The sequence below is a fragment of the Dromaius novaehollandiae genome, chromosome 8, assembly GCF_036370855.1.
Source record: "Dromaius novaehollandiae isolate bDroNov1 chromosome 8, bDroNov1.hap1, whole genome shotgun sequence".
NCBI classification, from domain to species: Eukaryota; Metazoa; Chordata; class Aves; order Casuariiformes; family Dromaiidae; genus Dromaius; species Dromaius novaehollandiae.
In genome coordinates, this window is record NC_088105.1 from 21,366,553 (window position 1) to 21,379,152 (window position 12,600).

At 39.9% G+C, this 12,600-nt stretch overlaps 1 protein-coding gene across 14 annotated transcripts in view; it reads left to right on the top strand.

The window, feature by feature from the left end:
• DPYD (dihydropyrimidine dehydrogenase) overlaps positions 1-12,600 on the top strand; it is a 381,364-nt gene that overhangs the window by 193,915 nt on the left and 174,849 nt on the right. For all 14 annotated transcript variants that reach the window (XM_064515868.1, XM_064515870.1, XM_064515869.1 and 11 more), the window contains 2 exons: positions 882-1,066; positions 11,037-11,252. In XM_064515868.1, the coding sequence (XP_064371938.1) occupies positions 882-1,066; positions 11,037-11,252 (401 nt within the window). The remainder of the gene's footprint in view (positions 1-881; positions 1,067-11,036; positions 11,253-12,600) is intronic.

The following is a 12,600-nucleotide window of genomic DNA, read 5'->3' on the forward strand; positions in this document are numbered from 1 at the left end:
AGAATTACTTTTTCTTAAAACCAGTATACTTTGTCAAAGCCAAAATATTGTTAGCATAACATTTCCCACTGGGAAAACGTTACATCTGAAAATTTTCAATCAGCTTTAATAATCACATGTCAAAAAGTAGCAGATTATCATTTCTGTTGTGAGGGTTAATAAATGCAGGAAGTAAATTCTAGTGATCTAAATGAATTTCAGGAAAATGTCAGAAACATTGCTTTTCAGTTTTAAACTTCAAAAGTATGCTGTATATTAAGATTCACAAGTTTATGATAGTTTACCCAAGAGAAAAGCACTTTGATATTATAAGTGCAGTACAAAGCTATGAGTGAAAAGAAATTATTTTTTCCTTGTTAGTACTGTTCAGTAACAGGATTTTCAGGAATGTTCACCATCAACTGGACTTTTCTCCCTGGTGAATGAATAGTACCACAAATGACTTTGTGAATTCCAGCTTCTGGGATATACAGTTTATTCTCAGGCAGTGACCAAAAGACCATTAAAAACAGTTATTTCTTGTGCCTGTGCTGAGTCAGTCACTTTTCATGACATTTGTGTACATTTATTTTGTACACAAGTCTGGCTTTGCAGACACATAGGAATTGGTTACTTTTCTGCTATTGCTGAAGAGCCATTCCATATAATAGATGTTGTTCTTCTGTCTGAGTCCTGTTAGTAATTACATACCTCCATTAGCTCAAAGGCATCCATGTATATAAAAGATTTTTAAATTTCTGTTGTAAATTCACATTTAAGTAAGTGAAAGAACTAGGACATGGAACTGCTTTTCTAATTGTTAATCTGTGTACATTTAACAGATTTTAGAAACAGTTTTTTTCTTTCTTCTATTATTTTTTTTTCTTTCACTTTAATTACAGTCAGAGAAGCCATGACACCTGTCAAGTTTAATAGATGGGGTCTCCCTGAAGTAAATCCAGAAACTATGCAAACAAGTGAACCCTGGGTGTTTGCAGGGGGTGACATTGGTGGTCTTGCTAACACTACTGTGGAATCAGTAAATGATGGAAAACAAGCTTCCTGGTACATGCACAGATATATACAGGTGATTTTATTTTCCTCTTTTCAGTTTGTCTGCTTTTAGATACTTTTTTCTGATTATTAAAATAATTGTTATTGGTTTCTAGGTTAAGTATACATGTTTTGAGCAACTAATACCTACGGTTTCTGGCGGTTTGTACATTACAGTTCCATTCAACTGAAAAATTAAAACTGTGTGGATAGACACACCCGTTATTTTAGATAGGTAAACCCAGCTTTCTTATATTATCCTAACAACATTTTTTTCCCTCCAACTCTGAATTCCACTCAAGGGTAGCAAGCCTTCCTGCACAATATACAGTGTCAGTAGAAATCCTAATTGGATAATTGGGAGGAAAAAAACAGCTCATTAGTATTAAAAAGTAAAATCTCTGAACAGTGCATAAAGTAAAAATTAAATACTGCCAGGGCACTTACCTAGGAAAGGCATTTATTAGTATTTTTAGAGTGCAAGGATACTAACAATTTACAGACCACTCACAATCGCTACACCAAAACTGAAGTTTCTCTGAGGAGGCTGATGAACTGGACACAAAAGCCAGGCAAAAAAATAAACAGTGTGTGCAAGAAGGAAAATAAGGCAAAGAAACGTTTACCTGAGAAATGGAAATTTAAGGGATATAGATTTAGACAACCTGGAAGCTGCATTTTTCCTTTTTGTGCTCCAGCATGTGGCTGACTGAGAAGTGTTACCTCTGTTTGCCCTAACTTTTCCGGTAAAGGAATTGAGCATAGGGTAAACCTAGAGGAGGTGCAGAGGAACTGCCGGAGACCAGAGGCACAGCCTATGTGTGGAGAACCAGCTGACAGTGTGTGCTCATAGTGCAAGGAACTTTTTAGAAACACGATATATGATTCATTCTCCCACAGAAAGAGATTTGAACAACTGAAGTTGGGACTGTAACAGCTCGATGTCTTTCTCCCCCATCCATCTGCTCAAAGCCTCTCTGATTGCATGTTTGTGCAATTTCATGCTGTTGAGGTCTGATTTCATGTCCTAAAAATACTTCAACTGAAAGCTTGTTGTTAGTATCCATGCATATTTTTTCTCACTTATTCTAAAGCACTGTGTCCTGCCTTCTTAGACCCTATGAAAATGCTGAGTGTGAAACATCTTTAATTCCTGACCTGCTTGCTTAATTTCTCAGTGCACAGTGAAGCTGGTGACTCTGTGATGGGGGGATAAAGGGGTATCTCCTCCTTTTTGCCTCCTTCCTCTTTAACCTCTAGGAACACATACATCACTTTTAAAAACCTCCTTAATAATGTTTCTTCCTCCTCAAAGCTTGCTTTTTTCCTCTGGAATGTATTGAATACTTTGGAAGAAATCTGAATAGTCATGGCTTGAGAATTAGAATTTTAAATCAAGGAGGCTTGATATTAGAGTATATCTGTTACCCTTTGCAGGTTTCAAGGCAGCTTATTCGACCTTACAGTCTCACCAGGAAGCTAATGGGAAAGCCTTACAGCAATCTTTGCAGGAAAGTTTCCAAATGTCAAGTGTCACCTTTCCAGCTGTTAGATGAATGGGTAGCCAAGGGGCATTTATTTGGATGTGCAGCCCTTGTAAAATCTGGTTGCTGTGGTGGAGAGCACTGTAATTTGGCAATTTACCTTACCAGTGTTTGGACCCAGTAGAGATTTTTGTGACCGCAAGAAGGTTTGATTTTTAAAGTTGTGACTTAAGAGGAAGATCGTGTTACCGTGATATTTGTAGGGATAGTGAATGTGGGTATGCATGCCTCTGTGTGTGTGTGTGTGTATGTGCACACGCGCGTGCGCATAGGTGTTCATCCCACAGCCTTGTATTGTGAAAGCTTCTGTTATCAAATGAAAAAGCTTGTGAAGTCCCTTATTTTCTTTCTACTGCAAGATTCTAAGACAAGCAACCTTATTGCAATATGAGTGTTTGAATCAAATACACATTAGATTTTAAATATATACCTTGATTCTATCCATGCATTTGCATTTTAGCTATAGAAGTAGGTACCCATTTCTAAAATAACTGACTGTCTTAGTGCTAGTATCTATAAATAATACAGTCAGTCTTTGGCAAAATAAAAATAGTCTGTAATACTTCTCAACCAACTCAAGACCACGTCAAAGACTGAAACTCAAGACCCCATCCCAACTATTTGCTGAATGCACTTTGTACACTCCTCATATTTCAACCTACTCCAGGCAAGAGGCTAAGCAAACAGGTGGGCTTGATATGTGCCCTGAAACTCCAGTCATTTCAAGTTCTGGCATGTGGTCAAGCAAAGCATGAGATCCAACTCAAGGACTCTCCAACAGAAAAGCCTTATGTTAAAAAATGGGAATTATTTTCAGAAGCTTCTTGGATGCTCTTACATTGAAAAATTTCCATCATTAGTTGCCTAAATATCTCCTGACTCTTAACATTTTCCTCCTGCTCTGCTAAGCATGGGTTCATCTCAGATACTGTTGCCTGCAGCTGCGTGTCAGGTTAGTTTCTATATACATGACCTGTTTCTATAAACATGAAGCTGAGGACAGCTTAGTAGAACTTGTTTCAAAATATAATCAGTCTTCCTAGAACAATTCTTTGCAAGTAGATAGAGATTCAAACAGAATCAACCCAATTTGTGCAACTGTCTACTATTCAGAAAGTTTTTCAAGATTCAACCTTTTTTGTCATTCCATGAATGTGGTGTGAAGATTTCCATGAATTATTCTTCATGATTTATTTAGTTTGCGGATTGTAATGGACCGCACCTTTGTCCAACATTTACAGTATGATATTGGGCAGAAGCAATATAGGCTGCTGTTCTCTATTATGTCTCTGTTACCACCTATCAAGTATGAGAAGCCATTATTTTTTGATCAGTGCATGGGATTTAGTAATGTAATGGTTGTATTCAGGATAATTCACAATTACTACAGGACTAACATCTAATTTGCTATGCCTGCCTTTGAGAGCAAAGACAGCTCTCACATCACAAATCTTCCAGTCTTTTCTTTGTGGACAACTGTGCCAGCCTTGATGCTTCATTCCTGCTCTGTTCATACACTTGCTATATTCATACCTGTGGAATGTTTTTCTGATATCTGGTAGTCAAGCTGCCATCATCTTCTCACTAAAATCCCTCTTATGAAGCCACTTTCCTCTCTTGGTTACAGTAAGACTTCTATTTTTTTTTTTTTTTCTGTGATCTCTCCAGTATGGCCAGTTTCTTCTGTGTTTCTGCTAGACTTAAATGTACACGATGACCTTAAAGAATATAGGGCAACTGATACAGCACTTCACTAAGATGCTACACAGTATGAAGTTTGAGTACATCGCTGTATTACTTTGAAACATTATTGTATGATTTATTAATTCTTTATTTATGCTTTCAATATATGCATTTTGTATCTGAAGAGTATGATTGCTGATTCTTTTATGGAGGTTGACCATTCTCATGTATTCCTCTAGGCATGCATGAATGTACATTATTTTATAATCAATACCAGAGATGGTTGGTTCCCAGAAAGCTTGTCTTTGAAGCTGTTAGTTATGGTTGTCTGCTTCTTTTCAGGATAACTGAAGGAAAAATTGAATGCCCTTTTGTTTAGCTAGAACATGTGAGACACTAGCATGGAGACAAGTAATAAAACACCATTTTCAAAAAGGCGCACTGAATGCAATTTAGGAAACCTGGAATTTTAGTTGTTTACCACTGAGTAGGCAACACGCCTGTTCCAGAAACAGAAAGCCAGGAAGGAAGTTAGAAAATCTCTACAACAGTGACTGTAAGACAGACAGCTTAGAAAGAGAGCTTAGGGGCCAAACCACTAACTGGAGAGAGGACTTGCAACTGTGAACTATTAAATTGTCTCCTATTAGATTTCTACTGTGCTTAGGAAAACACATCTCTCTGTGTGTTTCTGTAAAGAAATGAACAAGATAAAAGCCCCATGGTTGTATCAGATATACTCCTTCATCTGTTGTCTTCATCATGGAAAAAGCCCACATGAAAAGATACCAAATGCTGACTAACTGCTTGTATCAGAAAGAGTAACGGTATGGTGTTAATTTACATCTCTGGGCGACAGTAGTTTACTGAATCTTCCTTCATAAATGTATTATTTTAGAGAGAATATGCAAATTTTCACAAAGCCTATTGAAGATTCTTGAAGAATCCAGAGGCCAGGGATAATATACTGCAATGCAATATAATTTTACTTTGAATAGTGTCTTTCATACAAAATACTTCCCTGACAGACGGACAGTCAGCAGTGCTGCAGTGGATTGATACAGGCTTTTTAGGAAGGATGAGCCAGGCAGGTTAGGAGGGGGAGTTACCCTTTCTGTGAGAGAGCAGCTGGAATGTGTGGAGCTTTGCCTTGGGATGGAGGATGAGCCAGCTGAGAGTTTATGGGTTAGGATTAGAGAGTAGACATAGGATGGCATTGTGGTGGGTGTCTGCTACAGACCACCTCATCAGGAGGAAGTAGATGAGGCTGCCTTCAGAAAACTGGAAGAAGCCTCACATTCACAGGCCCTGGTTCTCATGGGGGACTTTGACTACCCCAGTGTCTGCTGGAAGGGTAGCACAGCAGAGCACAAGCAACACAGGATGTTTCTGGAGTGCACTGATGATCGTTTCCTGACACAGGTGATCAAGGAGCTGATGAGAGGAGGTCCTCTGCTGGACTTGATATTTACATATAAGGAAGAACTAGTCAGGGATGTGAAGGTCGTGGCAGCCTCGGCTGCAGTGACCACAAGATGGTGGAGTTCAGGATGCTGAGTGGAGAGAACAAGTTAAATAGCAGGATCACAGCCCTGAACTTCAGGAGAACAGACTTGAGCCTGTTCAGGGACCTGCTCAGAAGAATCCCATGTGATCTGGTCTTGGAGAAGAGAGGGGGTCCAGGAGAGCTGGTTGATTTTCAAGGATCACCTCCAAGCTTAGGAATGGCCTCTCCTGGCATGCAGGAAGTCAAGCAAAGGCAGCAGGAGGCCTGCATGGATGAAAAAGAAGTTCCTGACAAAAGTAAAACAAAAAAAAGGAAGGATGCAAGAGATAGAAGCAGGGACAACGATCCAGGAGAAATATAGATACACTGTCTAAGTGTGCAGGGATGGGGTTAGGAAAGTGAAAGCTGAAATTGAATCTGATGAGGGATCTGAAGGGCAACAAGAGAGGCTTCTACAGATATGTCAGCAGCAAAAGGAAGACTAGCGAAAATATGGGCCTGCTGCTGAATGTGGCGGGGACCTCATGACAAGAACATGGAGAAGGCCAAGGTACTCAATGCCTTCTTCACCTCTGTCTTTACTGATAAGATTTGCCTTCGTGAATCCCAGGCCCTTGATACCAGTGGGAAAGTCTGGAGCAATGAAGACTTAACCCTCAGGAGAGGAGGATCAGGTTAGGGAACATTTAAACAAATTGAACGTAAACAAGCTCATGTGACCTGATCAGTTGCACCCACACGTGCTGAGGGAGCTGGCTGATGTCACGGAGAGATCACTCTCGATTATCTTGGAAAGTTCTTTGGTGGCTGGGGAGGGTTCCTGAGGATTTGAAGAAAGCAGATGTTGCTTCTGTCTTCAAGAAGGACAAGAAAGAGAATCCAGGGAACTATGTGTTGGTCAGCCTCACCTCAGTTGCTGGGAAGGTGATAGAGGAAATCTTCATGGAAGTATTTCCAAGAATACTAACGATGAAGATGATTGAGAGTAGTCAGTATGGATTCATGAAGGGGAAATCATGCCTAACCAATCCGATAACCTTTTACAAGATGACTGGCTTGGTGGATGAGAGGAGAGCCGTAGATACTGTTTATCTTTGGCAAGGCTTTCAACACTGTCTCCTACAGCATCCTTACAGATGAAGTACTAACAGACTGATAAAGTATGGGCTACATAAATGGACAGTGAGGTGAAGTGAAAACAGGCTCCACTGCCAGGCTGAAAGGCTTGTAATCAGTGACATGAAATTCAGCTGGAGGCCAATCCTTGTGGTGTACTCCAGAGGTCAATACTAGAGCCAGTACTGTTTAATATCTCCATTAATGGCCTGGATGATTCAGATGATACAAAATAGGGAGGAGTGGCTGACGCACCAGCTGTTTGTGCCACCAGGAACCTCGGCAGGCTGGAGAAATGGGCCAGCAGGAATCTCATGAAGTTCAACACAGGGAAAGGCAAAGTCCTGCACCAGGGGAGGAAAAACCTCAGGCACCAGTACAGGCTGGAGCCAACACAGAAAAGCACCCAGAGATCCTAGTGAAGTATAAGTGAGGCAGCAATGCGCCCTTGCAGAAGAGAAGGCCAGTGGCATCCTGGGCTGCACTGGGCAGAGTGTCACCAGCATTGAGGGAGGTGATCCTTCCGGTCTCCTCAGCACTGATGAGACACGACTAGAGTGCTGTGACCTGCTCTGGGATCTCCAGGACAAGAGAGACGTGGACATCCTGGAGCGAGTCCAGCAAAGGGTCACAAAGAGGATTAAGGGATTGGAGGGTCTGTTACAGGAGGAGAGGCTGAGAGAGCTGGGGCTTGTTAGCCCTGAGCAGAGAAGGCTTGGGGAGATCTTACTGATGTGTATAAATACCTGATAGGAGGGAAGAAAAAAAGATGAAACCAGACTCTTCCCAGTAGTATCCAGTGAAGAGACAAGAGGCAATGGCCACAAGCTGAAATACAGGGAATTCCAATTTGAACGCTGGCCCGGGTTGCCCAGAGAGCTTGTAGAGTCTCTGTCCTTGGAGATATTCAGAACCCAACTGGACATGGCCCCGAGTAAGCTACTCTAGGTGACTCTGCTTTGACGAGGGGCATTGGGCTAGATGATCTCCACAGGTCCCTTCCAACTCAGTGAGTATGTGATTCTGCATGAAATAACATCATTGCGAAGTTAAAAAATGGATAGTAGGATAGAAGAAGTGCAAGCAAGGGAAAAAGGATATGTTTCAAGATGAGACTTAAAAAGAGAGAAAGCAGGAGTGAGATGAAAGCGTTCAGGAAAACTGTTCCAAACAGTAGGATTTGCAGAGAAGGCCCTCTGTGAAAAATAGCGGTAATAAAACTGTTCACTTTTGTAGTCCTATCTCTGTTAAAGGCACCAAAGCAGAGTTAGACCATATTGTTGTGGTCAAATATTGCCTCTACCTAAAGAAAATGAAAGTCACAAATTGCATCAGGTTTAAAGCTCAGTTCCTGTCTCTCAGCCCTGTTCTAGAGGCTGCTTTTGCCCGTAGGTGTATCCCAGTTAGAATAAGGCTGGGCCACTACATGCAACATGCTGGGGGGTTTTCACTACCCTGTTCCAGTGTCCAAAGAAAGGCGATGACTGGAACAATAAGTACCTGCAATATTGTTAGCTCAGCTGGTTGGCACCAAATTAGAGAAGGAATGGGCCATACCTTTTGTTCTCTGTTTTTAAAAATCAAGAGAAGAGTTATTATAAATAAACTCTTGCCTGCAGGCTTTCTTTTCCTATTTGTTTGTGCAGTGTCAGAAAAATGCTTCATTATAAAGATTATTTTGCTTTTAGGAACCTATAAAACATTTTAGTTTGTTGAAAGAGTTTTACTCTGTAGAAAACAACACATCAGGGCTTAGTAAATTTATTTCCCTTATAAGCATTGTGCTGAAAGGACAAACTAGCAGAAAATAAATAGAGCAAAAAGGGAAGTGATATGAAAGAGGAAGATAAATCTGCAAGGAAATATAGCCACTGGCTATTGAACCTTCAGCTGCATTCTGCCCCTGTTTGTTTTTAAAGACTTGGTTTATTCTATTGAATTCTCTCTTTTTTCGCCTTCTCTTACCACCTCCATTCTAGTCTCCTCATCATTAAAAAAGTCTTTAAGACTGGCTCACCCTGTCTTGCTCACTGTGTCTAGGTGCAATTGTTTCTGTTTCTGTTGTTTATGTGGGTGGTGTGGAGCGAGGTGTAGAGAACCTCCCTCGTGCCCCGGGAAAGTGGCTGCAAGAATTCCAAGGGCCAGGAAGATGCGGTCTGTCGGGAAATGTTTCGGGAAGTGGCTTGCTACCAGTTTGCGTGTTGGCAGCATACAGCAAAGCATTTTTTGCATGGGTGTATTTTTATTTTTGTGTGTATTCAATTACCAAGTACAAAAAGTCTTCCATTGATTTAGGGTTTTTTTTTTTTTTTTTTTGGTCTGGCATAGGATTTATTTATATTTAATCAAAGAAAGCTCATTTTGGGTGTCTAGTTAAGATTCACTTGAAACAAAACTCATTTCAGGTCAGAACAGCTTTTGAAGGTTAAATTGCCCTGCCAGGGAAAAGAAACAGTACAATGTAACTTAAGCTGCATATTAAGGTCTTACCTGTATGTCTGCCAATTTATCCATCTATAGCAATCAGCATTTACAGAGATAAGATGAACAGTTTGTGAGCAATCCACAGACTGAAGTATGTTCAAAGACAACTTTTGAACAATTCTGGATAGCAAACAAATTAACAAATAACTGTTTTCAAAGGGGAAAATTAAGTTTGTTACTCATGTACTCTTACAGTAGCGTTGGCCAAAAGCTTTTCCGTAAGTCTTTCTTTCTTCTCACAGAATCAAGATCAAAGAGTTCATAATCTAGTGTTGCTTTCAACAGATTTCCCAGCTTCAAAATATGGAGGGAAAGAATGCTAACCTTTTTAAAATGCTGTAATTTCAGTCTTGTGAACCAGGAAGTTCTATTTTGGCATGGCAAAAAACATTTTCCAGTCAAAATTTTAAGAAAGACTGAAAAAGGTTAAAAGAGTGGAATCAAAACCAAAATAATCTAAGTGCAGTACTTGAAAAAAAAATTTTTTTTGATTTGTCAGCTAACGAAAGCTTTTGAGATTTAGAATGCAGGGCTTTTGGTTTGTCCCGGAACTCAGATTCCTGTGGAGGGAGAAAACAGTCCTGCAGAGCATGACGCGCAGGAAGCCGCGAGTGACTTAAGGAAATGGGGGAATGTCTGGCTTTTTGGAAACTGCCTGCATTTGCTGCTAGTTAGAAGGGATCATGATACTGAAGGGAGTTTGGTCCCAAATGGTAGAGACCTTTTAAAAATAGCACTTCTCAAAATTTCCATCATTCAGGACACACTCAGGTTCTCATAATTTAGGCTAGTGTAATTCCACTACTTTCACTCCTTTTACAGTATCAGAAAAGTTGGCCCCAAAATGTAGCCTCTCTGTGCAAGGAACCAAAGAGCTGAGGCCTTAATCTGAGATGTGAGTCCAGGCAGTGCTGCCCAAAAACAGCAAGTGAACACTCATATTCTAAACCAATCTAATAATCAAAAGGCATTAATAACAAAAACATCCTCGTTTCCTCCATACTTATCAGTTTTCTGAAATAAAATAGAGTAAACAAATTCTTCAAAAAAAATAATCAGAAAATGGCAATTTATTAAGTGGCGGAGGTTTTTTTCTCTACTATGGAAAATCTTCCCCACACATACAGTAGTGCTTCTTTTTGTACTGCTGAAGAAATCTTTTTAAAGCTAGAAGGAAGTGCCGTGATTTTATGATGGATTTCCCAAGAACACAGGCTGTGTATGGGTTCTCTGTATTAGAAATTCTTGCTTCATTTCTTTGCACTTTTCTTGACTCAGCCATCTGAGTGAGCAAAGATTTTAATTCTACCTACCACAGCCTGATTAGGATGTTGTTCAGTATCCATACATGCAAAAGGATTCTTTCTCTACAATTTTTACAGTATTAGATGTAACATTTACAGTGAAAGCATTTCCCTTTGACTTTCTAGAGAAAAGGCTGAGATACTGTCTTTAAATTAGAAAGCAAAAGTGACTTTGGTGTTTCCTGTCATAAAGTGTATGTTCTTCTTTGATCCCAAATCAGAGCCTAATTTTTGTCATCCTTAAAATATTCATATTGAATAATAGTTGTGCATAATTTTTGCATTATTATATACAAATGATTCCCTTATCAGAGCTAACAGTAAATTATATAAAAATGAATAAGCAAAAATTATTATTTTTCACAGTCTTTGTATGGTGCTGCTGTTTCTACTACTCCAGAACTACCGCTCTTCTATACCCCTATCGATTTAGTAGACATCGGTGTAGAAATGGCCGGACTGAAGTTTCCAAATCCTTTTGGTCTTGCCAGTGCAACTCCTACTACTAGTTCTTCAATGATTCGAAGAGCTTTTGAAGCTGGATGGGGCTTCGCTGTCACTAAAACATTCTCCCTGGATAAGGTAAGGAAATATTTTAAGGCATATTTAGCATTTAGCTATTTCTTTGTGTATTTGAAAAATCTGAGTGTTTTGGGAATGTCACTATTACATCTAGCTAGCAAAAGGACAGGAGGGAAAAGGGTATGATCCACCTTGTAGATGAAATAATCTTTAAGGTTCTAATAGTGCAATGAAATTGTAACACACTTTCTGGTTTTGTTTGCTATTAAAGCATATACACTCTTCCCTTTTATTCCACAGTCCAGCATTAGCCAGCTAGGGTTTTCTTTATTTTGTTTTGTTTTGTAAGTATTGTGGTGAAAATGTTTTCTAAGAGGGATCTGAATGCAAAAGAATGAGTAACAGCTTTGCCAAGTAACTCACGAAGGTGCCAAGGACTGTCAAGACAAGCCATTGAAACTGAGGTGAAATCATAGTGTGGTAATGTAGGTGTGACTTTGAGGCTGGATGGTTAGTGGAGAACAAAAAGATGAAGGCAACATAAAACAAGACAGTGAAGGGGAGAGCAATTCTGCTAAAGGATTGTAATACAGAGACGTGAAGGTTCAGTGAGATGTTGTGGAGGAACAACAGTGAGAAGAGAGAGCCTTGAGGACTGTGGCTCAGAGTGACCAAAAGCTAAAATCTCAAATCATTTTGTGTAGACTAGAAGTGGATAGTGGATTGTTGGGCCAGAGGTTTGCATTCAGGGTGTCCACTGCATGCAAAATGGCAGAATGAGGTTCTGAACGAGGTTTTGACAGTAAAAGAAGAGGACAATTTTGAGAAAAGTAAAGAAGCAGCATTTGAGCTGGGACATGGCTTTGTGGGGGAGGAACAAGACTGAAGATAAATCCTTGGGCATAGGCCTGAGTAACAGTATGAACGATGGTGATGTGATGTCCTTCAGTGACAAGCAGTGGCATGGACTGATGAGAGCTTTTGAGATGAATTTGGAAACAAGGGGCTGCATTCTTTTATTCTTGGCCCAGAGCTGAGATGTAAAAGTAGACTGATAGATGGAGACCTTATCAGAAGACAAAAAGTAGATTTGTTAATCTACCACTTCTATGCAGATAAATACCATAAATAATTTAGTACCACAGTGAATTACCTATAGAGGGTAGCACTCTAACATGAGGAATGTCCATATACTGTAAAATATGTCAGTCTGCATTCTGCTTTCACTTACACCTGAAGAGGTAGGCTCTCCTCTGGATTGCAATCGAGATTCCAATCTACCTCACAGAGCTTCTTATTAAAACACTTTTTAAGGCATAAATGTCATTGAAGTATGTTTACCACTGACTTAGGTATAGAACACACTGTCAGTTGTAATTATTCGGTACCTAGACTGGAGGCAACCTAT